At 38.4% G+C, this 24,655-nt stretch overlaps 1 protein-coding gene across 3 annotated transcripts in view; it reads left to right on the forward strand.

The window, feature by feature from the left end:
• Nucleotides 1–2,811: 2,811 nt before the first annotated feature.
• Nucleotides 2,812–24,655, forward strand: part of gria1a (glutamate receptor, ionotropic, AMPA 1a) — a 79,221-nt gene continuing 57,377 nt past the window's right edge. The window contains exons 1-3 of one of the 3 annotated variants that reach the window (XR_014608681.1): nucleotides 2,812–3,300; nucleotides 3,460–3,594; nucleotides 21,675–21,914. Coding sequence is in view for 2 of the 3 variants with exons in the window: in XM_084132541.1 (XP_083988667.1) it covers nucleotides 3,219–3,300; nucleotides 3,460–3,594; nucleotides 21,675–21,914 (457 nt within the window). In the remaining variant the exon portion in view is untranslated. The remainder of the gene's footprint in view (nucleotides 3,301–3,459; nucleotides 3,595–21,674; nucleotides 21,915–24,655) is intronic. The other 2 variants (XM_084132541.1, XM_084132540.1) reach the window with 2 other exon arrangements.

Consider the following 24,655-nt stretch of genomic DNA (forward strand, 5'->3'; position numbering starts at 1 on the left):
GAAAGGCCTCCTCACCTTCTCACTTTCCAATGAGTAATTGAGCTTCATGGTAAGAAGCTGGTGTGGCTGATTTCAGCCCATATGCTTTATCTCACCTCATTTGTATGTGTGCCTTCCTCTTGAACTTAGTTCATAATAAATGATACCTTCTCTTTCACACTTTGCAGGTGATGGTAAGTTCTCTTTCATTTTCTGCAGTGCTACATCTCACCAGATTTCCTATAGTCTCAAAGATGTCACAGCAGCCAGATACCTATCATGTTTTATCACTGGCGCATTGTGCGTGTTAAATTGAAGACGAAAAAAAAAAAAAAAAAAAAAAGGACTCTTGTTTCTCACTCCACACCCATTAAATCTCTTAAATTGTATTGTCAGTGAAAATATGCTAATTGGGTCCTCTTTTTGCATGAGACAATATTAAAAGGAAAAACATTTTTTTCATTACCCAGAGAAGAGAAATTGCCAGGGTCTGATAAATGAGTTTATCCTTAATCCTAATTATGCCAAAGACAGGATTTGCCCTTTTTCATAAACAAGTAGGGAACTTCACAAAAGACTTGACAAGTAACGTGGATAACATTTAAGCCCACATTGCATTTAAAACACCTGACACCAATATAGTTTCACTGCAGAAACTATGGTTGGTTGAGCTGGGCCCAAGTAGGTTTGCTCATCAACAAGGATAATGCTATGACCGAATACATATGGCATTTTTACTGTATCCTCAGACATGTGATAATTTAACCTAGATGCATGATATATAATACATAGATCCATGAGAATATGAGCGTCTTGAAGAGCTCATGTTTGAGAATTACTTTTGTGGTGCTGCAACAGTGACTGGCATGTTGTTTCCTGCAGTGTTTGCCAGGTAATCTCTATAGCACTGAAAGTGCAGTGGATTATAAATAACCCACTGTTGTTCTGAATCAGCCCAAAAGCTCTAATCTTGTCATTGCTCTCTCCAGCTCAAAGTGGCTGTGAAGCCGGCTGTGCAGCTTTAAGTGGTAGAGATTGCCCAGCAACATCATAAAGGATGGTTTCAGTGCCTGCAGCCTGCATTCTACAAATCATCAAAATTTGAACTCAAAGTTTAAATATTGTGTGAACCAAGGAAGATAAACCATAAAGTGGGCCTTTGAATTTACTTGGAATCCCATGCAACATGAACAAACAACACTTTATTCATTTCTATTTAAAAAAATGTACACAATACAAAAATTATACAAAAAATACACATTTATAAAAAATAATAATTTCTATTCATTTTGAATATATTTCTTCAAATTGCAATTCTACATCCTGTTTGCTACCTCAATTTAAAAGGCATTGCCCATTTAGTTCTGAATGGCGCACAAAGTCTTGAACCACATCACATTTATGTGAGCTGTATTATGTGATTAGTGGTATGCAGTGGCTGATTAAGACTCTTTGGTGCACCCTGGGCACGTTTACACTGCCTCTTTCTGCAACTTTATTGCAAAGTAGGCTACAACGTGAAAGGCTGATGCTCCGTAGTGGATTCACACATGAGCGTCGCGAGGCAGTTTCATTTCGATTGAAAGGACGCAAAACACGCGAAACCGCACATCACACTCCCAGAATCTGCATGGTGCGTTTCCACTAGCCTAGCGCGGAGCAGAGCGAGCGTTTTCAGTTCAAATTAGCTTCGCGCTCACGCGCAAGCTTAAAGCTCAACTTCCATTTGGAATTAATTGAAAACACTCGCTCTGCTGGACACGCTAGTGTAATATGGGCGTTGAAATGAAACGCGCGTGCTCACGCAGTAGTGTGAATCTGGCGGTAGATCGCGCGTCCACAAAAAATAAAAACTTGTAAAATAATGAAAATAATAATAGGCCTAGGCTAGAAATACGTTGGTGAATGAATCGCTTGTTTTAAAAGAAAAAAATATATATTTGCGTGGTGCCCCCCTGGACATTGTGCACCTGGGCACTTGCCCAATTGCCCATATGGTTAATCCGCCTATGGACGTAATGCTTATTCTAAGCTTATTCAAATGTTTGCATCTTCCTGTGAAACCGGATGCAGTAAACTGGATTGAAATATCTAAATTAAATTCTCTAAATCAGTATCATGCCTAATTCTCAGGGAAGAAACATGCTGGCATTTACGTTCTTTGACAGCTGACACCATCCTGAACAAAGATGACACGATGACATAATTTTATATATATAGACTTCAGATGCAAAAGCATCTGTCTTGCAGCAGATGCAAAAGCAGCTCTAAGTCCGTCTAACGTTTTTCTCTTTAATATTAACATTTTTATCATGCTCCTATCATGTATAGGTTTCTACCCAAGTACCTATATTTTTAATGGTCTGAGGCTGGGATTTAGTGAGTTTGAAGTGAAAGTATTTGATGAACGTATAGCCTACTATGTGCGGAGAGCATTCACTCAATAATATTATCTCATTTTTGACATAGGTGGCTTGTATGGCTTTTGCATCGGAGGTCTTCGTATTCTAGCTTAATATGGTTAAAAAATTAAAGATGTCCAACATGTAGCAGCAAATTTCTTATTTCAATTTTCCCCACAACAACTGTTTTTAAGAAATGTACATACAGTTCTTGAAACCATCACAAAACATTCTTATAATCAGTCCATGTTCTGTTTAAAAAAATTTTTTTATCGAAAACAAGCTTATCGTCAATTACAGGAAACCAGAAGAAATATCAGAGCCCTGCGAATATTATCTCTGACAATGAAGGACCTTGAAGTGACAAAGGTTGAGAAGCACTTTTCTGAAACATCATTTCAAAGTATGCGCTCTTGTTTGTTTACGCGTCATTCGCCATCGTCTCTTTGTGCGTAACAATACAGTTAAACGCGAGAAAGATCGCTGGGTAATTCAATCACACAGTAAGTGGTTAATCGTGAACGTGAGAAGAAAGTCCACTCACGGTGTTGCGCTGGAGTGGGATACGGTTATTGGGGTCCGTCACTCATTCTCTCTCTCGCGCGCGTCCGCGGCTCTCAGAGGAAGTAGTACTGTTCGTGCTGAAAGAACGGCTGGGAGCGCAACACACAAGGACGCAGCGCGAGAGAGGACAGCAAAGAGGTGCACCTGTAATCCACGCTGTTCACTCGCCGATGTGCGGATAGTGTGAGAACATCCAGAAGAGATATTCTACACCTCGCGCATACCCATGCTTGGGATTTGGCTTTCTTTTTCTTCGCTAATGCAAAAGGAAATATGCAGCGAAGCCTCACACTGCTCTGCACCAGTTTTCTGGGATTGTGCTTCGGTTCCAGTTTTCCAAGTAATATCAACATAGGTGAGTGAATTACAAAAGTGAAGGGTGGAGTGTTGCGTTGTGAATAAAAAAAAAAAGGAGAAATACTCGTTATTATGGTCTTAGTAAATTTACTTATTTTACCAGAAAACTGCTTGTGTTGTTTTATTAACGTATTCTGTAATTTATCTCTTCCCACAGGAGGATTGTTCCCAACCGAATCACACGAATATGAAGTGTTTCGGTTTGCGCTCTCGCATCACCAGGATATCCCTAAACTGGTACCTCAAGTGGATATGGTCAAAATGGGGAATAGCTTCTCCATGACATATGCTTGTGAGTACAACCCATTTTTACAGTGTAGAGAAAATGTGTGTAGTGAATATCAACACACTGCAGCTGCTGTTCATGTCTATCTGTTGCGTTGATGGCAGAATGATAAAATGAAGAAGTCTGTATGTGAAAGTTTTGTCTCCCTGTTGCGCATACAACGCGGAGATTAAATCGATCTTATTTGTATTAAACACTAATATATCTGGCATGGCAAACGTTTTTGAATGTATTATTGATAGGCCTATATAATTCACAACTGCATAAAGTGCATGGTCAGACGCAAAAATGTGTGTTACGCCGAACGCGCGCGTGGAATATGTGGTTAGGAAATAACCCAATTATCAAATTAAACACATTTTAATGCACATATGTACGTAATTTGTTTGTTTCTTTTGTTATACTGTGCGTGCAATTAATCTCAATTATGCGTCATGGACGCGAGCGCTTCGTTGCTGATACATCATGAAACGGTTATGTTATGCTTATAATGCGGATCATTATGAATCTATCTATTTTGCGGAATTTTTTGAGGATTGTCGGTCAGTTATGTTGGGTCATTTTGTGATTAAGTAAGATATTTGTGTTTCTAGTCTTAAAGCGCACAACGTGTACCTTTCAAGCTCTTTAGGCTCACGAAGATGTCTAACAGCAGGAATATAGTATAGGGATATAGACCGGGGATCTCTCTCTCTCTCTCTCTCTCTCTGTCTGTCTGTCTGTATCAGTGATTCCCAATCAGGAGTAGCCTACTTTCATTTATGAATAAAATTAATTGTTAGATCTTTTTCATATGTGAACCTAGAAATGCTTAAAAAATACAATCTCAGTTGTATTAGAAAGTACTTAAAGTATTGATCATGTTATGTTTGAAAGTGAATCATTGTAATAATAGCCACTTAATGATAATGAAGAGTGATATATCCAGTATAAAATAACATGATTCTTGAGCCTTACTCATTGGAGAATGTAAGACAAAAAAAAGGTTGGGAAACACTGCTCTATATCGGTCTTTGTCAGTTTCTTTTTGTCACCAAAGCATCAACGAATATATAGAGAGAATAGAGTTTAGAGAATAGAGTTTTTTAAAAATATGACGCAAACTAGACACTTGAGTAGGAAAATCAGTAAGCAGATATCTTTCAGCTCTGTAGCATTTTAAATATTCTTTGTTCTGTAATACTACTGAGAGGACATCAAAGATGTTCACATTAAATCTAAGGATTCGTCTCCCCCAGGCTACCAATATTTCTTTTTTTGATGTGAATTTTGAGCTATGCATAGACCCTCCTGCCTCATCCTCTATTCATGCATTCTGTGTGTGCCCATCCATCAGCACCTCATGCCTTCTCTCTGGTCTTGAGGAAAACCAATCAGATGAAATGAAAACAATTGCATAATGGCCTTATTAACAGATATTAGGATGCAGATCCAAACACTAATGTGAGGGTCCCCAAACAGTGCAATTAAACTTCAGCCACTGATTCTGTCAGAGCTGCAGGTGTGCAGTGGGATTTGTAATGGAGTGAAGAGACAAATCAGTCCCTCTATGAATTTCACAGGGTTCTCTCAGGTGGAAAATTCAACATGCTCATTAGTCAATGATGTTCTTGCACTTTTTCCTCACTGTCTTCCTTTTTTCCCCTCAAGATAAGACATTTGTTATTCACTGACCCGTTATGAAGCTCAGTCGTATTTAAACGCTGCAGCAGTTTGTCCCAGATAATCGAAGGTCTCTTGTATTGCTCGGCTGTGCTCCCGTCCTGATCTGTTGCATGGTGAATGGGCAGCCCTCACACAATGAGCTGTGAGAGGAGTGCTGTGAAGGCCCCGACTCTGTGTATTGCTGAATGGCCTCTTGTGCCATGGACTGAATGTGTGTCCGGAGACGCCTGAGGAGAGTTACCCTCAGTTGCTCCCCCTCTGTGTGGGCTCAGTCCTTAGAGCAAATCATCCCTGTCAGCACCTGCCAGGGTGAACCAGAGGGGGGTGAGTACACAGAAAAGGGGGTAGGATTGTTCTGGGGCAAAGGTTGATTAAATAAGAAGTGGTGTGGCACCTAGGAAAGCAAACCGTAATGAGAGCACACCTACCCCTCATGTTCTCTTTGGGGTCTCAGAGACCTCAAGGTGATTTTAGTAGCTAATGTTACAAATGTATTTTCCTAACATTGATATTTTAGTTTAATACTTACCAATCTTAAGAGAAGTGATGATAAATGAGCAATATCACAAGAGTAGCTGTGCGATATGGCTGTATATCAGCACGGCTGTGGCCGAGTGCTGTAGGTAATCACAGCGTGATGATACACAGCCATATCGCATGGCTGCGAGTGTGATATTGCGTTTATACAACAGTTCGACGGCACATGTGAGTAAATAAATATGAAACAACAACGGAGTGTTTTTAAATCCCTCTTGTGCAGAACTACTTCCTTCCGTCATGGATTCAAATCTCAAGTTGACAGTTTAACAGTTGAGCCCAAGACTCCGTTACTAATTCTAAAACGTCACTTTATAACTAGTAATGGAGTCGCTTCACTGAAGCTTGTTGTATTATGTAGAGTACAGTATTATGGTATTATGAGAGAGATCGACTAAACAAGTGTGTTACTGCATCTGATATAGCATTCATTCTTCAGGTCGATGTCCATAATATTATATCCAAAAAATCACTATGAAAAGCAAAAGCAATATGTTCATCTTTGTCCTTCCCATGACATTCGCTAAAACAACTTCCTTGTGGCTCACTCATAAAGCCGCCATCTAATGGCGTAATAATGTAACTTTCACTGAAGTCCATATCATGATTCTTTCGTAATATCAAATATGGCGTATTATTTATATAAAATAATATTTATTGAACAACAATATTTAAATGAACAACAATAGCCATTTTTAAAAGACAATAGGAAATAAACACAAGCAAACAATTCAGTCAAACTTACAAGCAGCACTCTAGTAAAGGATTTAAGTGAAATATAGCCTAAATATAAAGTTATGAAACTTAATTTTCCCCTTAACCAAAATCGATTTGTTATGGAACAAGTAATAGATTAATAAGACCAAATATTTCCCATTTGATATACCCCAAATTAATTATATCTCATGTTTAACCACTATCTACATAAGAGCCAGCGGCAAATTCCCGAAGGACTGGCCGAGATGACACTGTTCTCTGCGGGAACATGAGCGCTGAACGGCCGATGACGGCCTGGAGCTCGCATCTGCGAAAGTGTCTAAACAGATTGTAAAATAGGCACTATGATTATATATTAGTCACATATTTGAGGTCTAAATAACTACATTCTTGCATAAAAAACTCTTAAAACTAAATTTTGTGACACAACAACAGTACTATTTTTTTTTAAAAATATGGTGGATTTGCTCAACCGCCATGACAGTCGAAGCAAGCGGAGTGATACAAACGGTGAAACGGTTAGATTGAATAATGCACGCCGAACTGTTGCATAAACAATAATAAAACTCTCATTCTCCATTTAATGTGTTATTAATGTTTGGGGTCTAAGAGATTATACATGATATAAAACATGAATTTGTATTGTATTTTTCTTTAGTGTGTTTTTAGTTACATTTCTGAAAAGTGGACATTTACTTTGTGGTAAAACAGCAGGAAAAAGTCACAATAATGTTTGCTTACTGGGATTTGATTGAGTAAGAGAAACGTATTAAAATAACTTGAAGTTTGAAATTAGTTTTATTATTTTTGCCCTAAATAATTGTGGTTTCCAGAGAGCATCAAAATCAATAACAGAACCTGAGGGTTAAGACTGTCTTTTGTGATTTTAAGTTTGGAAAATTGTGTGTGCTGCTATTGTTCATTGTTATATGAAATACAGCATCAGCTGAATATAATATCTCTGTTGATTTCCCAAAGCCATGTTTGATTTAATTGCTGCTGTAGTCTTGTGTTTTCATGTGTTGGATTAGCAGTGTTGGATGGTTTCTGATAACTCTTATTATATTAAGATGGAGTACATTTAAATATCCTGTATATTTAGAGAGGTAATATTAATTACATTACCTTGTGGTAAAAAAGTAATTAAAATACTTGATACTTAAATTGATAAACCAGGACCTGTTTCAAACACTCTCCCACTTTCCAGGAATAGACACGTTTTCACTCCCAATATCAGAAGAATGTGCAATGCAATTTATTCAATGACCCCCAATCGTCTCGCTGACATTTGAAGTCCTCACAGTTAATGGTGGATTCCTTTATTTGATCTGTGAGCTGATCAATAGCCGGACCCCATGCAAATGGATCCACAATCAATATGAGATGCTCACCGATTCCTGCATGTAAAGACTCAAGAGCCCACTTAAAGATCTATGGGAGAGTGTGCTTTCTTAGACCTCCAAGAAAGAAAGCCTTCAGACCAGAAGAATATTAGCACGCTTCTGGACAAAGAACTGAATCGAGTGTATTTCCTGTTGCTATTATTGGATCTGCGTTGAGCAAAGTCTTATAATGCTCTAAATTAAACATCTGTTTTTTTTACTGCTCTGCTGCTGGTGAAGAGTAGTATGTTCGTGTGTTTCCTTTTATTTGGTGTTTCAAAGTTTGTAGTTTACACCTTCGTCTCTGATGTGATTGCTCTTGGGAGATGGCTGTAAACATGCATCAGAGTATCTCAGTATAAGCAGCAGCGGCTTCTGTCATAAGCCTGAAATGTCTTTCAGCACTTCACACTGAGAAGAAAATAATAACCCTCTACAGCATGTCGTACAGTCACAGAGAAATGTGTACGGTAGAGGATTGTGAGTGTTGGGAGAGTTGGCTCTGGGGTATTGTGTTATTGTGTAACAGGAGAACGAAGCGGTGGAGGGATCGCCCTCAGCCACTGCAGGACCTCCAAATCCTGATCAGAACAACAGAATCATCTGGATAGGATTCCCTAAAGCAGGATATTCAGTTAAAGTGCCAAGAGGTTCCGTCTTTAAATGTTCTTTCCAGAAAAGGTCAGAACAATCAGAGTTTCAAAACCACAAAGTCGAATTCTGTTACAGGTTGTGCTGTTGCTTAGTAACCGTAAACAACCTACAGTAAGCTGATAAATCACTCCCATTATAATCAATGTTCTGTCTGTACTTGTAGAATTTTAAGCAGTTGACACATTTCTACTGTCGCATGGCACTGGAAGTGTGTGACTGCACCTTGTCAGCTTCTGGGTTGCCTATGCTTTATAATGGTTTATAATTATACAATCGTTTTGTTTTTTTAAAGAAATTAATCATTTTATTCACCAAAGATGCATTAAATTGATCAAAAGTGATTTTTACATTGTTGCAAAAGTATAGTGTGTTTTTTTTTTTTTTTTACTTTCAATACGTTAAAGGTGTCAGGATAAAAAGAGGACCCAAGAGCGAATGCAGGTACAAACAAAGTTTTAATGATGTTTTATTAACAAAGTTCGGGAGGAGCACGTTCAGATAATTAACACGAGTGCCAAATACGCATTAAACTTTACTCCCTCTAATTGTATGTAAGTGTGAACTCGTGAAATAGTAAAGAGAACAAAGGCAGTCAGCCGCCAGGCGGACACAGAACTGGATAACACAATTATAATTGACTTGGCTTAATGAAACAGAAACAGCAGGGATCCCCGAGCTGGATAGCAGCGGTCAGCGAGGATAACACGGTCTTAGACCAGTAGTTGCAGAATGGCAGGTTGAGGAGTAGTCGAAGGCCACGAGCAGCAGGATGGCTGGACAGAGCACAGTATAAGCAGACAAGTAGACGAGAACTGCAGATTATACAGGAACGAGCATTACAAAGGCCCCGTTTACAAGTACATGGTTATTTTGAAAAAAGGAGACATTTCCCCTCGTTTGTGCTCTTCATTTACACGCAAACGGTGAATTCGCCTCTGAAAACGATTCTTTCTAAAAACTCTGGCCAGAGTGAAGATTTTGGAAAACTTCTTTTGCACGTTTGCATGTAAACTGAGAAAAACTGAGTTTTAGGCAGCCGACGTCACAGTATGCGACAGAACTGGCACCTGCGTTAAAAGTGCGACCATAAAGAGGAAGTGATTCGTTGCTGTTGTTGCTATTTTCGAGATTCTGATTGGCTAACGTGGGCTTGAGCTTCTCGTTACACTGCCACCTAAAGGTTTGGCATGCTCTTGACGGCATATATACACAGGTTCGTGTAAACAAACACTTTTTTGAAAACTGAAATGTGTGCACGGTGTTATTTTTGAAAACGGAGAGGGTGAAATGTCCGTTTATGAAAATAGCCGGCCACGTGTAAACGTAGCCAAAGCAACAATAATCTGGCACTGAAACAGGGAGAATGGTAGCTAGAAGCATAGATATCATATATAAAGGCTAGATGTCTCGTGCGCGCTGCTGGCCAATGGAGGTCGACGTCCGCACGTGGCGGCCATCTTGCCACAGTGTGCTCGCTCACTTATTTAATGGTGCATGTACTTTTAAATAACCATAACTTGCTCAATTTTCTACCGATTTTCAAACGGTTTGGTTTGTTATAAACGTCAGAGATGTAGTTATGACACTGCATACATACACTGCATACATATGAATAATTATAACATACATGTTCAAGCATTCGGAATTATAGCCACGTTAATAACATTTGTAAGAAACCAAACCGTTTGTAAATCCGTCAAGATTTCAGCGAGATAAGAGGATTTGTGCGCGTGCTGATCACTCACTCACCTTAATTCACAGCTTCACTGTGACAAGATGGCCGAACGGTGATGCCGGAAGTGACTGCGCCATAAGACATCTAGCGTTTATATATGATATCTATGGCTAGAAGTAGCAGGCAAAATCAGGTTGAAGAGAAAACAGGTGTGGAGATAATCAGCGCGAACGCTGATTGCGATGAAGATCAGCTGAGAGAGAAAGAGTGTGTGTGTGTGTGTGTGCGTGCGTGCGTGCGTGTGTGTGAAAGAGAGATCAACCCTGGTTCATGACAAAAGGATCCTAAACATTTTTTTATTACGCTTTCCACAAAAAAAATTAACCAGCACAACTGATTTCAATATTGATAATAGTAATAAATGTTTCTTGAGCAGCAAATCAGCATATTAGACAGATTTGTGAAGAATCATGTGGCAATGAATTTTCAGCAGCCATTACAATAGTAATCAGTTTTGCCATCACAAAAATACATTACATTTTCAAACATATTCAAATAGAAAATGGTTATTTTAAATTGTAATAATATTTCACAGTAAGTGAGAATAAGATACTTTTTTTTACCAACCTCAAACTTTTGAACTGTTGTGTATATTCATTTATGAGAAATGTTTTGCGTTTCACATGAAACCAATCCCGGTCTGGACCGGTACTGGTCCAAAACCAAATGTGGATTTCTTGTTAATTGTGACCTTTGACTTAAAGCAAACATGAATAACAACACCTGCCTTTCACAATATCCCATGGCAGCTCTTCACACCAGCAGCTTAGGAAAATGCAATGCAACTTCATACATTTTGGGCATTCACAGCGATAATAGGGAGGTGATGGAGTCCACTGTGTGGTGAATTTGTATGGTGTTTTTTTATCTCTGATTTACTATAGCTGTTGGTTTTTATAAGAGCTGTGAAAAAGGATCCAGCGAGGGATGTACTTCTCCAATGAGGAAAAGAAAGGAGCTGTCATGTTCAGTCTGAGACGAACAGAGACTCCCTTGTCTCGCACAGTCCTTTACATTAATGAGAGACACAGAGAGAACCACGTCTGCTCTCAACTGTCAAAAACATGACAACCTTGCTGTTTTTTATTTTATTTATAAAACTAGAACAAAGAATGTAAAGGTGGTAAAACACTAAGGGAGTCTTTTGGTTTTCGAGCTGCAAATGACAAATAAAAGAATGAGTGCAACAAACTGAAGCATAAATTCAGTATGAGACAATCTTGCCTCGACATTGTTATCTAGTGCAAGAGACTCCACTGTCCCCATACCATCATAAAGAGTCATTTTAAAAAGTGGAAGCAGTCCAATTATGCTTCATTATGAGGATGCCCCATATAGCCTGAGCTTCCTGTCTTAATGAGGACACATGCAGCTGTCTTGGCTGACATCACCATAGAGAATTTAAGAAGGGTTTTTTAATTCTAATCCCTGTAGGTCTTAGTGCTTGTGAAGACGTAATCATGTACTGTATTATCCATGTTAGGAAAATGTTTTATGATGGGAAACATCTGGCTCAGGTGTAGGGTTGAGAATCGATAAATACTACACTAAGAAAATTAAAAGGTACACTGAACCTAATTAAACTGAAGAAAAGTTTTCTATACAATTAAATAAAACCTATCAAAAAACAATAAAAACACATATTGTTACAGCTGGGGTAAACTCAAGCAAGAAAATACTCGAGGAAGTATTTAATATAGATAGCTAGATATACAAACGCAGGAGAAATATTAACCACATCAACCTAAATATAAATGGTACCGAACACTGAACTGAGGAAACCAAGGGCTTAAATATGCACAGAGTAATCAACAGAATTAAGAACAGGTGTGAAACTAAGGAGGTAACTATGGAAACTAACAATCACTTGGAATACATGCAAACAGGAAATGAACAAAATCAAACAAAAACACAGAACTAACAAAAATAAACATAAGCCTTACACATTTTTTTTACAAATTTGTTGCCGTCTTTTTGTACAAATGTTTATTTAGTTATGCCCGCTATATGATAAAAATATGACAACAGAATAACATTGCACATTTTCACAATTTATGGCTTTTAACCACAATTTGACTAATAGATAAAATAGAAAACATTATAAGTGATTTAAAATCGTATTAATATTTAACAATATTACTGTTTTTACTGTATTTTTGATCAAATAAATGCAGCCTTAGTGAGTATGAGACTAAAAAATCTTATCAAACCCCGAACTTTTGAACGGTAGCGTGTTTCTGTGATTAAACATTATTCGCCCATACACTTTATTTAATTTAGCCTATGCAGTGTTACGTCATGAAAATGCGGACTCGTGGGAAAACCGCGAGTGTTTAGGGTCACGGTGCCATTTGGGACAGGGCCTCTGATGACGTGTGCATCGGCACTAAGGCGGCACATTAACCCCTTCCTTAAAAATGTTTTTTTATTTACTAAAAATAGAATAGAAAATCATGATCATAATTTTCAACACGTCAGTCTGAATTTGGGTTTTCTTACAGTGATGTTGATTTATGTACACTGAAAAAAATGATTTGTTGAATTTAATAAATTTATTTTGTTGCACACAATTGATTTTAGCTACATTTAAACAAATGCATTAAGTTGAACTAAAATTGATTAAGTTAAACTAAACGCATTTGTTTAAATGTAGCTAAAATCAATTGTGTGCAACCACTTACAATACAATTTTTTATTAAATTCAACGAATCATTTTTTTCAGTGTAGTTACAACACAAATGGATAAAGTAAACTTGTGTTTCACACATTTAAATGGATTTCACACACTGACCAATTATTTAAGAACTGCGCCACATTTACTCATTCTATTTAATGTAATTTAACAAGCAAACCAAATGATTTTCATGACATTCTATTTCTATGACTATTTATGCTTTTGCTTAAACATTTGCATTCTTCCACAGATGGGGGACGAAAATTGCACTAAAACACTGCTATTCAGTGGTTTTGTTTTACTGCTACTACTGAATTTATTGTAGTTGAATTGTGAGTTTACCGCCTGAATTGAATGTGATGAGAGAGAAAGTATGGGTTCTACAAATAAGACAGGCAGCACATCCTTCTATTTCTCTTGTTTCCTCAGAAGTACAAAAAGACTTGTTAATGAAATCTGAACCAGGCACTTTACGATTTCAATCCCTGTGTGTGTGTGTGTGTGTGTGTGTGTGTGTGTGTGTGTGTGTGTGTGTGTGTGTGTGTGTGTGTGTGTGTGGGTCAGGCTGCTGTCTCTTAAGATGCCTTGTGATTGGAGTGGACGGAGGTCTGGCTTTCTCAATTATCCGTTTAATTAGGCATTAGGTTCGTTTACACTGTTGTTGTAACAAATTGTGGAAGAGAAAGTAAGAGACCAGCCCTGTCCCTGAATATCAGCTGATATTGGCCTCTTTTATCCTTAGCTACTTTGCTTAAGCACAAGAGCGTATACGTGTTACTGATGCCTGTCTGAGGACGGCGTTTGTCCTTTCTGTGATGTCGAGGACACATACTGAGTTCAGCAGCCACTGGCTCACAGCACTATTAGCACTCTTTGAAAGTGTGATCGTTTTGTTCATCCCCTGCACACCAAGACCCGAGCTGTCAAGTTGTCTGGTCAGCCTGCCCTTACACTATTCTGGCCTACTTGAGGATCCTAGACTTGAGTACAGTATATCCATCCATTCGAGGGGAAGGGTTTTCAGCTGGGAATTATTGTGCTCACATGTATTAAGGATTGTGTGTGTGTGAGAGCTTGCAGATATGTCCAAACATGCTATTTGAATGTATGCTGTAGAATGTGACATTTTATAAACCAACACGTCTACTTTAAATAGTAGCTTGTTTCTGGAAAAACTGCTGTTTAGAAGCAGATGAGCTGCTGTTAGTTGTGTTACTATTTTTAGTTAATTTCTCCACGTCATGGCCTATCAACATCCTTAGTTGTTTCTGAAACAGCATTCCTGTCAACCAGACAATTCTTCATAAGCTATACGGTTTACTTTAAAATGCAACTTTGCAGAACATTTGTAATGTAAAAGATTTTTTCCTTGAGCTAATTCTTAAGCCGTTCACACTGACAGTGAATCAGCTGCCAAATCTAATGGGGTAATCAGTGACTTCAGGTCACTTTGCCAATGCAGATTGGTGTCCTATTTATTTATTTATTTGTTTGTTTGTTTGTTTGTTTGTTTGTTTGTTTGTTTGTTTTATTTCATTATATTCCAGTACCTGTATTGTGGTTCAAAAGTTTGGAGGGTTTAAAAAAAATAAAATAATAATTATAATTATATATATATATATATATATATATTCATAATTTTTTTGAAAGGTAATATCATGGTTTTGTTTGACTTAAATGTGTCATGTGGGTTGGGTTGGAAGGGATAAGGGGCAGGTTAAATGTTTGTTTGTTTGTTTACTTCGGTTGTGAGTGATGGCATTCCTATTGTTTTTATAACCCTTCTCAAACAAAATAAAACTGAAAGACAAAGACATTTCTATAACACAATTATTGCCCTCCAATTTTATGCTGTTGTGGTTATGTTTGGGTTATGATTCAGGCATTGATTGGTTGGACATTTGCTGTGTGAGCACACAGTTGTGCCACCCAGCATGTCTGCCGTCATATTGTGCCATATTGTCTGAGGTGGTTTTTATTCTCTTCCATATTTATCTGATTCTCTCACTCTCAAGCTCAGGTTGTGCGAGTGACTCATTCTGAAGAAGTGAATTCTCATTTGGCCAAGCCAGCGGTCTCTGCACCTGTGAGCTTCCACCCACCCAACACTGGATCACTTTTGCTGCATTGAGAGCTATTTGTGGCCTTCAGTATGAAGGACCTGCATCTCTTTATATCATTATCATTAAGGTCAATCAAACACAGTGAGAGGTATGGCTTAGTTATTTTCACACCGTTTTTAACACTTCTAAATCTAAACATGGACTATATGTTCTGGACAGACAGACTTTTAATCAGACCTGTAAGGAAATCGTTCAAGTGTGTTTGTGTGGTAAATAATGCTTTAGGGCCACAGCAGTAACTCTTAATGTCAGCCACCATGCAGGACAATTTAGTTTAGTTGTTTCCATAAAATGAAGCAAACATCACATTGAAGCTTAAACTGTCAATATTTTATTCTTTTTTAATGCAGCAAACATGATGGACAAAATGACTTGCAGTACTCAGGCTATTTGTTGTGTTTGGGTACTAGAAAAAAAAATATTTTTTTCAGAGGTTGCTTCTGGCTTTCGCTAAATTGGTTTGTTCTCCTGTTGCAGGACTGATAACAGCTGTTTCCATCCTCAGAGATCTTGTCAGCAGACAGGTTCAGGACATGACTACCGTTATCCACAATAAAAAGATTTCTCAGGATCTTCTTTTGCACATTCAGGGTCGAGCAGAAATTATCTATAAATTCTATAATTAGAATAATGACAATACTTGAAACTTCTGGAACATGTGGATGTGTAGAGACTCAAATTATAATTTTTTATATTATGATTTTTTATTATTTAATTACAGTAATGAAAACAAAATTGATGATTATTATTTTTGATGGAACGTTGCAGTGTTTACTATAAATGATTTATCCATCCATTATTGTTTATTTTGTATTATTTATTTTTTAATATTTTTAATTTTTTGCCCTCATAATCTTTAATCAAAAACCATTAGGATCCCCTTCCCCTCGCAACAACGTCTCTTCTCTGGCCCTGTCCCAAATGACACACTTCATATGCCCTAACAGTCTTGTGGACTTACAATGGCTGCCACGTACACGTGTCCGTTAAGTCGATGAGACCGTAGGGTGTCCCATTTATCATTTTAGTTGTCAGAAGAGTGCTCGCGAGCGCCCCCCTTTGTGGTCGATATGCGCCCTCGATGCGTACTTTTGCCAAGCCCGCACTGAAGCGAACGTAAAATAGTCCAGGCCTGGTCCCCGAGACTGTTGCGCCACGCAGGTGACGCTCATAATCAATCACGCCACCGGCCTCATCCTGCTTTCCACAACTACCAAAACACTTCAAACATGTCATTCTTCCATAACACTAGCAAAGGTTTTCACCCAACAAGCCCACTCTGTCATTCATAAAACAGACCTAAAAAACACTAACATCAGGTAGCATTACACGTTTTCTTTTTTTTTTCTTTTTTTTACAAAACAAGATTGACACTCTCTATTGCTTATAATTCACTGCAGTATATTACATAGTCCATGTTTACATTACAGTACAAAATTAAGTTTTCCACTTTTGAATGAATGGTAATGAAATTGAAAGACTCACACTTGTTTATGTGTTTAGTTACATCTAATTTCTTTGATAGTATTAGATTTTTTAGAATCAGAATATATTTCAATTAATGGTATTTGTCTTGTTCATTTTGTGTGTTGTGCTAGGTTTTGAACTTCAGTTTAACAGTTTTGAAAAGAGTATGTAAACGTGCAAATTGGCTTGTATATGCTGATTTCACGCAGCCGTTATTTTGAAATCGAAAGCGAGGCTCCGTTGGGAAGAAAACCGGAAGTGTCGCCTTTAATCACAGGAGAGTCGTGAATGCGATGGGGTATTGTTGTGTTTAATGATGTTGTGTCAATTCTAAAACTGTACATACATTTCTTTCATACTTTAGACTATATACAGTGAAATTCATTTATAAATAATTTTTTTTTATATATAATTCAGAAAGTAAAAAAAGAAGCAGGAATGAACTATATACATATCCTATATTGGATATTAACATCCAATAGTGTAAATCGTGGCAGCAGCTTCAGGTTGGTAGTCCAAAGGCATTGTTGTTTATCTTTACTTACGGGGTTTTTCCCACCGGAGCCTCACTTTCGATTTCAAAATGGCGGCTGTGTGAAATCAGCGTATAGTACAAAGTTTTGGTTGTGTTCCTGTCTAAGTGAGAAATGAATTCATGTAAATTGAAAGATATTGTCATTGAAGGCATTTTGTGCCAAAGCAATGAGATCCACATTTGCACATAGATTGCTGTTGTGATCACTATGTGAAGATTTTTGAAAAAGTGACCTAAGTATTGAAAAATGTGTCCTAGAGATTGTCTTGAGGATGTCGGTTCCTTTTTAGACAAAATAAAAATTTTAAGACATTGATAAGTCCTCAGCCATTGTGATTGAATGGCATGTATCATAGGATATGAGCAACAGTACATGCAGTACATCCAAATGATGAGAAGACCTCATCCTGGCTTATGTTGTCGTACCATGCACATACTGTATTTGTAAAGGTCGAATTCCTTGGAAATAACACATTATGTATAGCTGACCTGGAACTGTCCACTTAGGGCATAAATACAGCAGGATACAGGCGTGATTATTACTACACATTCTCTTGAGCACCCACAGCAATACGCTCCACTGTGTAGGGTAATGACGTGTAACTCCCAACAATGAGTATGGACAGGCTTGTGTGTGTGCGTGTGTTTTATATTTGAACTGTGAAGGTAGCTTGTGTGCGCATGTTGTGTGCCAGAGGATATGATATGTGTGTGTGTGTGCGTCTCTGTGTGTGTGTGTTTATACAGTGGACTGGAGGCCAAAGGAGCGAGCAGAACACCTCATTAAAGCAGTAGATGTGGATGGAAGAGGTGCTGCTCACTGTCCTTTAAAATTTAGTCCACTGCAGAGTTATTCAAATAATCCATATACCAACATGTCATCAGGCATCAACATACACCAAATAACTGCACATGAAAGGGCACACAGGCTCCAACAATCCACAGGTTTTCTGCTCACGATTGGAGGAAAAGATAAATAGTGAGTGAGTGAAACAGATTGAGAAGGAAATGGCTATTTAGTCTCCCCAGTTCTCCTGAGGGAGTCTACCTGAGACTGCTTTCAGACTGCAGTTTAAAGCAGGTTTACTCCATAGTGCTGCCTGGCAAGAACCTCTCAGACACGCTGTCGTTTAAATAGACTGGCCTCACATATATTAAGCGGAACTGATGTAATTTAGGATAAGGAAAAACAGAATAGCCAGTTCAGCAGTCTATCTACAACCAATATACTGTTTCTTCACTGTTGCCAGTTGATTTTGGAATTAGAAAGTGAAATATTTCTTGTTTAATGGAATAGTTAACCAAAAAATTCAGTCGGACTTCCTTTGTTTTGTGGGACACAAAAGGAGAACATTATCAGGATGCTAAATGGGGGAAAAAGTAATTGTGTGTTTACATAAACTTTAAAAGTTAAAAAATTTCATTTCAGTAATGAAACTGAAATCATACCAGTCCGTTTTCTGTCAAATCGGACTAGCAGATGATGGGACTGTAGACTGGCTTCATTCACTATGTTATGTTCAGCATGAACACACTTGATCTCTGCATTGTGCACAAAGACAGAAGTGACCCACAGTGTGTATTTAATCTTTCAAATATTCAATTACACATTGTGTCATATATACTTAGACAGATGAGGGAAAAAACATCTGTAGTTTGATTAAAGATGTGTGTGTGAACATACTTGTTGCTGTCAGTGGTGTTTGAAATGACATGGACATGAATTATTCCTTTAATTCATTATTAACGTATGGAATATGAAGCGTATGGAGATTTGTGATGTAGAAGAAAGTGCATGAAAAATTACCATGTTTTTTTTTTTACCTTGAACTTCTGGCAACCACAGCTGCTGTCATTTTCTTTTTTTTTCAAACTGTAAATTCAGCAGGATATTTTTACAGTAGCTTCTAGGCTTATAGCATCAGCTTGGCTAAGGCTCTACGAGTCTCATGACCACAGACAAGCTGAACGTTCAATAGAGTCATCAGTCATCCCTGTCGAGGGGCTGGTAGGGCCGAACAGACCTGTGGAGATCTGTTTGCGAGATGGTGCCAGAACGGGCAGATGCTGCCAGGATCTTTAGCGGGGCCAGAGAGCACAGGTTGGCCAGAGGTGTTCACATCATGTTTTACGCCTCCACTCAGGCTAACACAAACCACTGCAGGCGGCCAGTGTGTTCCTGTCATTAGAGGGCCGGATGACACGGCCATGTGCTCCCTGTCAGTGGGAACTTTTCAGAACAGGGAAGCAGATGTGAGCGAGAGAGAACCGCACACTTGCAGTCTGCTTCCACACTATCACACACACGTAGGAAGTGGCACCGGCCGTGTGGCAAATGGTTTCCATTGAAATTTTTGTAAATTAGTTACTGATTAAAAACCAAATGCTACTATGTTACTATTCTTGCTTGGATTACATTAAAAATGTCTTGGAAACTTTTTTCACCGGATATTTATTTTTACTTCTTTTCAAATGACAAATTATGGTTGTCCTTCACTTGATAAACAATTTTGTTCCTAGTAAAGATTTCTTCAAAGTTAGTGAAGAATTTGAGATTATATTAACACATTTCCTAAACTAGTGAGAGTGTTTTACTAGTAAAACATGTTTTAGGAGAGTTTATTTTCCACAGGGCCAAAAATAGCCATATTTGAAGAAACACACATTGAGGAAATCGCAATAGATTTTTTTTTTTTTTTTTTGTAAAGAAATTAATACTTTTATTAAGCAAGGATACATTCAATTGAACGAAAGTGCCAAAAACACGGTTACATTGTTACCGAAAAAAATCGATTTAAAATAAATGCTGTTTTGAACTATTCATAATCAACATTATGGTTCATCAAAATGTATCACCATTTCCACAAAAAATGTTAAGCTGTTTTAAACATTGATGATAATGAGAAATGTTTCTTGACCACCAAATCAGCAAATTATTATGATTTCTGAAGGATCACGTGACCAATGGCTGCTGAAAATTCAGCTTTGCCATTACAGGAAAAATAAATACATTTTTAAGTATTTTAAAATAGAGTTTATTAGAGTTATTACATTTAAATGGTTATTTTACAATACAAAATATTGTTTTTACTGTATTTTTTCATCAAATAAATGCAGTCTTAGCATAAGCATTAGGTTGGTTTGGCTTTATTGGTAGGAAAATAGAAAAACAACAGGAAATGGTGCATGGAATAGGAGGGAAAGGAGTGTGTCTCACACTCACATCACTCTCAAGTGCATCAATGTGACTATCTCAGATAGCATTGCCAGTTTAAAAAACCATGAGCAAGACACTAAAGCTGTGTTCGGTAGGCTAATACAGTATATCACTGTTATTAAAGTTAAGTCATTTAGAATGAATTATGCCTAATGATATCAAATAAAGGTAATGAATATGTTCTGCTGATGCCTGTTGCCAGGAACCAGTTCAACAATATGTTGTAGTTGAATGAGCACAGGTTATTAACATTGTATGCATTGAAAAAAATGTTTTTAAATATGTGAAACCATTCAAGACAAGTACATATGGTATGATGAGGATCTCGATTCAATATGCCATATGTCTTCGGTAATAGCTAACACAGAGGGATGCAGTCCCCCACCTTCCTTTCTCTTTTCACTTTCTCTCTCTCTCTCTCTCTCTCTTTCTCTCTCTCCGGGTCCACAAAGCTCAGCCCAGACAGAATTAATGTGCAAGTCATCAGTCATCACAGAGGAAGCAGAGCCGTGTGATAAGAACACCCCCCAATATTACCTCAGAGCTCACGGCAGCGTCTGTTATAGACGTGCCACACTCATTATTGCTTAGCACCAAGCGTGTGACTTTTATATACAGTGCATGGAGAACAGTTTAATGAATGTGCCTGTGTTGAATATCACATTCTCTTTATAAGATGTAATTTGCTCAGAATGAGACAATGTCTATCATACAGATAAAGTGTTTTGGCCGGATGTTAAAATGAGCCATAGTGCATGTGATGAAGGCCAGTGGTCACAAACTCACACACACAAAAACACACATGCTGGAGGAGTTGGCACCCTGCACTGCTTGTGGGCTGTTGCATGATGGGGCAGGCAGTTTGGGTGATGGCCATGCCTATCGCTCCTACTCCCCCCGTGCCCCTCAGGCGGCCCCTGCTGGGATTTGGGCCTTGGGCAGCGAACAGACTGCAACTTCAATCTGTTTAGTTGCGGGACTGAAACGTGAGGGCCGGAGCCACGGTGAAAAATAACCTCCGCCAGGGCAAAGATAGCAACAACAGAGTATGATACAGCATTATAATACACCGGGAAACCTGGTTCAAAACCGATGGAGGCCATTTTGCCACCAACAGGGAGAGAAAAAAAAGATACTCATCGTTCAAGGCAGCAGAGATAGAAAAGCGCCCTGCTGTTTGGTAAATGTCAGCGAGACCCTTTGTGTGCATTGATTATCTGCCTCTTCAGAAACTCCATCCGCACCATTTCCAGTCCAGTGATGCACATAGAAACGTTTACTAATTGCTTCTCGGAAATTAATAATAAAAACCAGCAAGATGCTAACAATGCGACATGAGTGGTGTCTGTATTGTAAATCGTGTTCTGTTGTCATCTCCAGTCTGTTCGCAGTTCTCAAAAGGGGTGTACGCCATCATCGGCGTGTACGACAGGAAGACCGTCAACATGTTGATGTCATTCTGCGGTGCACTACACGTCTGCTTTGTGACGCCCAGCTTCCCCATGGAAAACTCCAACCAGTTTGTCATCCAGCTGAGACCCGAACTGCAGGATGCCCTGGTGGGCGTTATCGAGCACTACAAGTGGTCCAGGTTCGTCTACATGTACAGCTCGGACTCTGGTGAGGACTGCTTTTATGATCGAAATCTTTGGATTTTGGGGGGAATTGTCTAAGAATGAATTGCACCCACTTATAGCACTGTTTGTTTACACACTCTTATTTACAGCATTTGATTATTATTTTGATGTATAACTGCTTCCTTGATCTTGTGTTTAGAAGAAAATAAATCATTTTTAAATAATAATAATATTTATTATTATTATTAATGTAAATTTAGATAATAATATTGTCGATTTCACTATTTTTTCTCACACAGTGGCAAGGTATTCATATTTTTGGGTTCTTGGCATTAAAAAATGTGAAAACCCCTGACATAATCAATAGAAAATCTCTATAAATCTGTATAAAAGTGCTCTAAAATGTGCAATGTTTAATAAGCTTAATTTGCATAGAATGGAGGCATGTTTTCCACTCATTAGAATTCAAATACAGTATGCAACATTCTCATTGTGTAGTGCTGTAGCAATGCATTTAGCAAGTCTTCTTTAAACTGGTTTGTGGGTGCTTAGTGAAAAAGACACTGGTTTTTGTTCTGAAATACCATGCGCTAAACTGAATTCGCCCCTTAGAGTTCTCTTTTTGAATACTTTGGTTTTCTGAGACCCAATATTTACCACCACATTGCTGGCGTGCACATTGAGTCAGCTTTTGTTCCCTGTTTGTTTGTGAACATGTTGGTATGTAATGACAGATATAGATATGACTCATGAGAGAGCTGCCTGCTTGTGTGTTGCTGGGATGAACAATAGTGTTCTGATCTGAGTGGAGGCATCTCTCCCCTGCACTTGGAGCTCATTTGTGCATCTTTCTCCATGAATATCTGCAAGAATGAAACCATTGTGCCAGAGTAAAATATATCCAGCTGAAGGCTGAGGAACGAAAATCCCAATTCCAAAACACCTCTGTACATGGTTTCATTGTTATCCCAAGAAGGGTCCAAAATTAACTCTTCTACCACACATGCCAGGGGCGATGAATTGAGAAAATTGACCAAATAATAAATATTTCTTAAAAGCCATGAAATTATATTTTGTTTTATTTTTATTTTAAAAATACATTTTTGTCTTTTTGGAAATTATTTAGCTGTTCTTTCCTTAAAGGAGTCATGACCTGTAATTTTCACTTTTCCACGAGAAAAAATTTATGTTATGATTGCCTAACGATTATACACTGGCCGGGAAGCCAATATTTAAAAGTGAAGCGTTTGTTTACCCCTGGGTTCGTCAACCAACCCACGTGCACGCGCACTCAAATACGTGATGTTAATTTCTGCGCCGACTTGACGTCAAGTCGGCGCAAGATATACTGTACCATATATGGACACCGCAGACCTATGCTGCAGGAAGCCCGCCCTGCCCCTCTCCCCCTCATATTCAGTCGAGCGCCGCCATTACTGAATTCCGATTCGAAGTACGCACTCGATCGTGAAAGATGCAGAAACGTTCACAACTTGCGCCATGATGTCATTTTGGAATGATATGCTGAAGCGTTACCTGCGGTGTCAACCCCCCTCCTTCCTGCCACCAATCAACGCGCCCCTCATTTGCATTATTACAATGACCGTCCACGACACCCAAAATATCGCATCAGATCTCGCGAGACAATAATGCCTTCAGAAATAAGGGTCAGAGGAGCTCTGTGTTTATTTTTTTTCCCACTTTTTTTCAACTTTTCTTTTTTAGAAGGGCCTGAAAGACTATAATAGAGCGTGGGTATCCAAGGTAATACTAGGTTATGACTCCTTTAAAGTAGTACACCAAAAAAAGCCTTTTTTGTTTTCCTTGATTTTTTTGTCCATAAAGTTAAAGTCAATGCATTCTTCAAATATTTGTTTGTGTTCCATAGAAGAAAGAAATGCATACATGTTTGGAACAACATGAGGGTAAGTAAATAATGACATGTAATGCACATTAATGAGCCAGCTATAATAATTTGGTTCTTCATTTTTTTGTTTTGTTTTTGAATTTCTTTGTGAAGAATATTCCACATATGTTTTGCAAAACTTCTAATTTGGTAAAAACTGAGAAGACACACAAGTCATGACAGATGGCTTCATTGGTAGACGGTTGTCATTTATTTAAATCACACATGTCTTTTACATCAGATTTGATTTGATCACAGTTGTTAAGAAAGTTACCAGAGTGGTTACTAACCCAAATTTTACTTGCATTTGGTGCATGACGAGTGTTAATTTTGGACCTTTTTCCACCTACCATCCCATAGCATGGGAATTTTGATTGCCTGTCTCTTCTCACTTCAAAATAAATACCTGAAATTCCCAGATCTGCTCTAGAAAAGTCATGGGCATCCGGTGCTGCGCCACGAACAGGTAAAATCTGACACACCTGTCAGCACCAGGTGTGCTTTCCCCCCCGTCCCCCCCTAGCCAATTGGCTGCAGTGTCCCTATAATGTGTCACCATCTGTCACAGACATTCAGCTCAGCCGACCATGATGGGAGCATGGCGTGATCTGCATATTAGTCTTTTTTAAGAAATGTAGTTACCCATAATGCTCTCACCGCCAGCCCTCTTCTTTCCAGCTCACCTTTTTGCTTTGTCGCTGTGAGTTCTGTCATCGCTGTACGCACACAATAGGTTTGATGCCTGCCTATATGCACACCACAGGTGTCTCAGTGATGGTTTTATCTTGTTGAAGTGCTGAGGGCTCTGGGTTAAGATTGTGGGATCATTAACTCTGTGACTGAGAGGAACCAAACTGCAGGAATCCATATCACCAGCC

This window comes from Abramis brama, assembly GCF_963993115.1.
Source record: "Abramis brama genome assembly, chromosome: 13".
NCBI lineage: Eukaryota > Metazoa > Chordata > Actinopteri > Cypriniformes > Leuciscidae > Abramis > Abramis brama.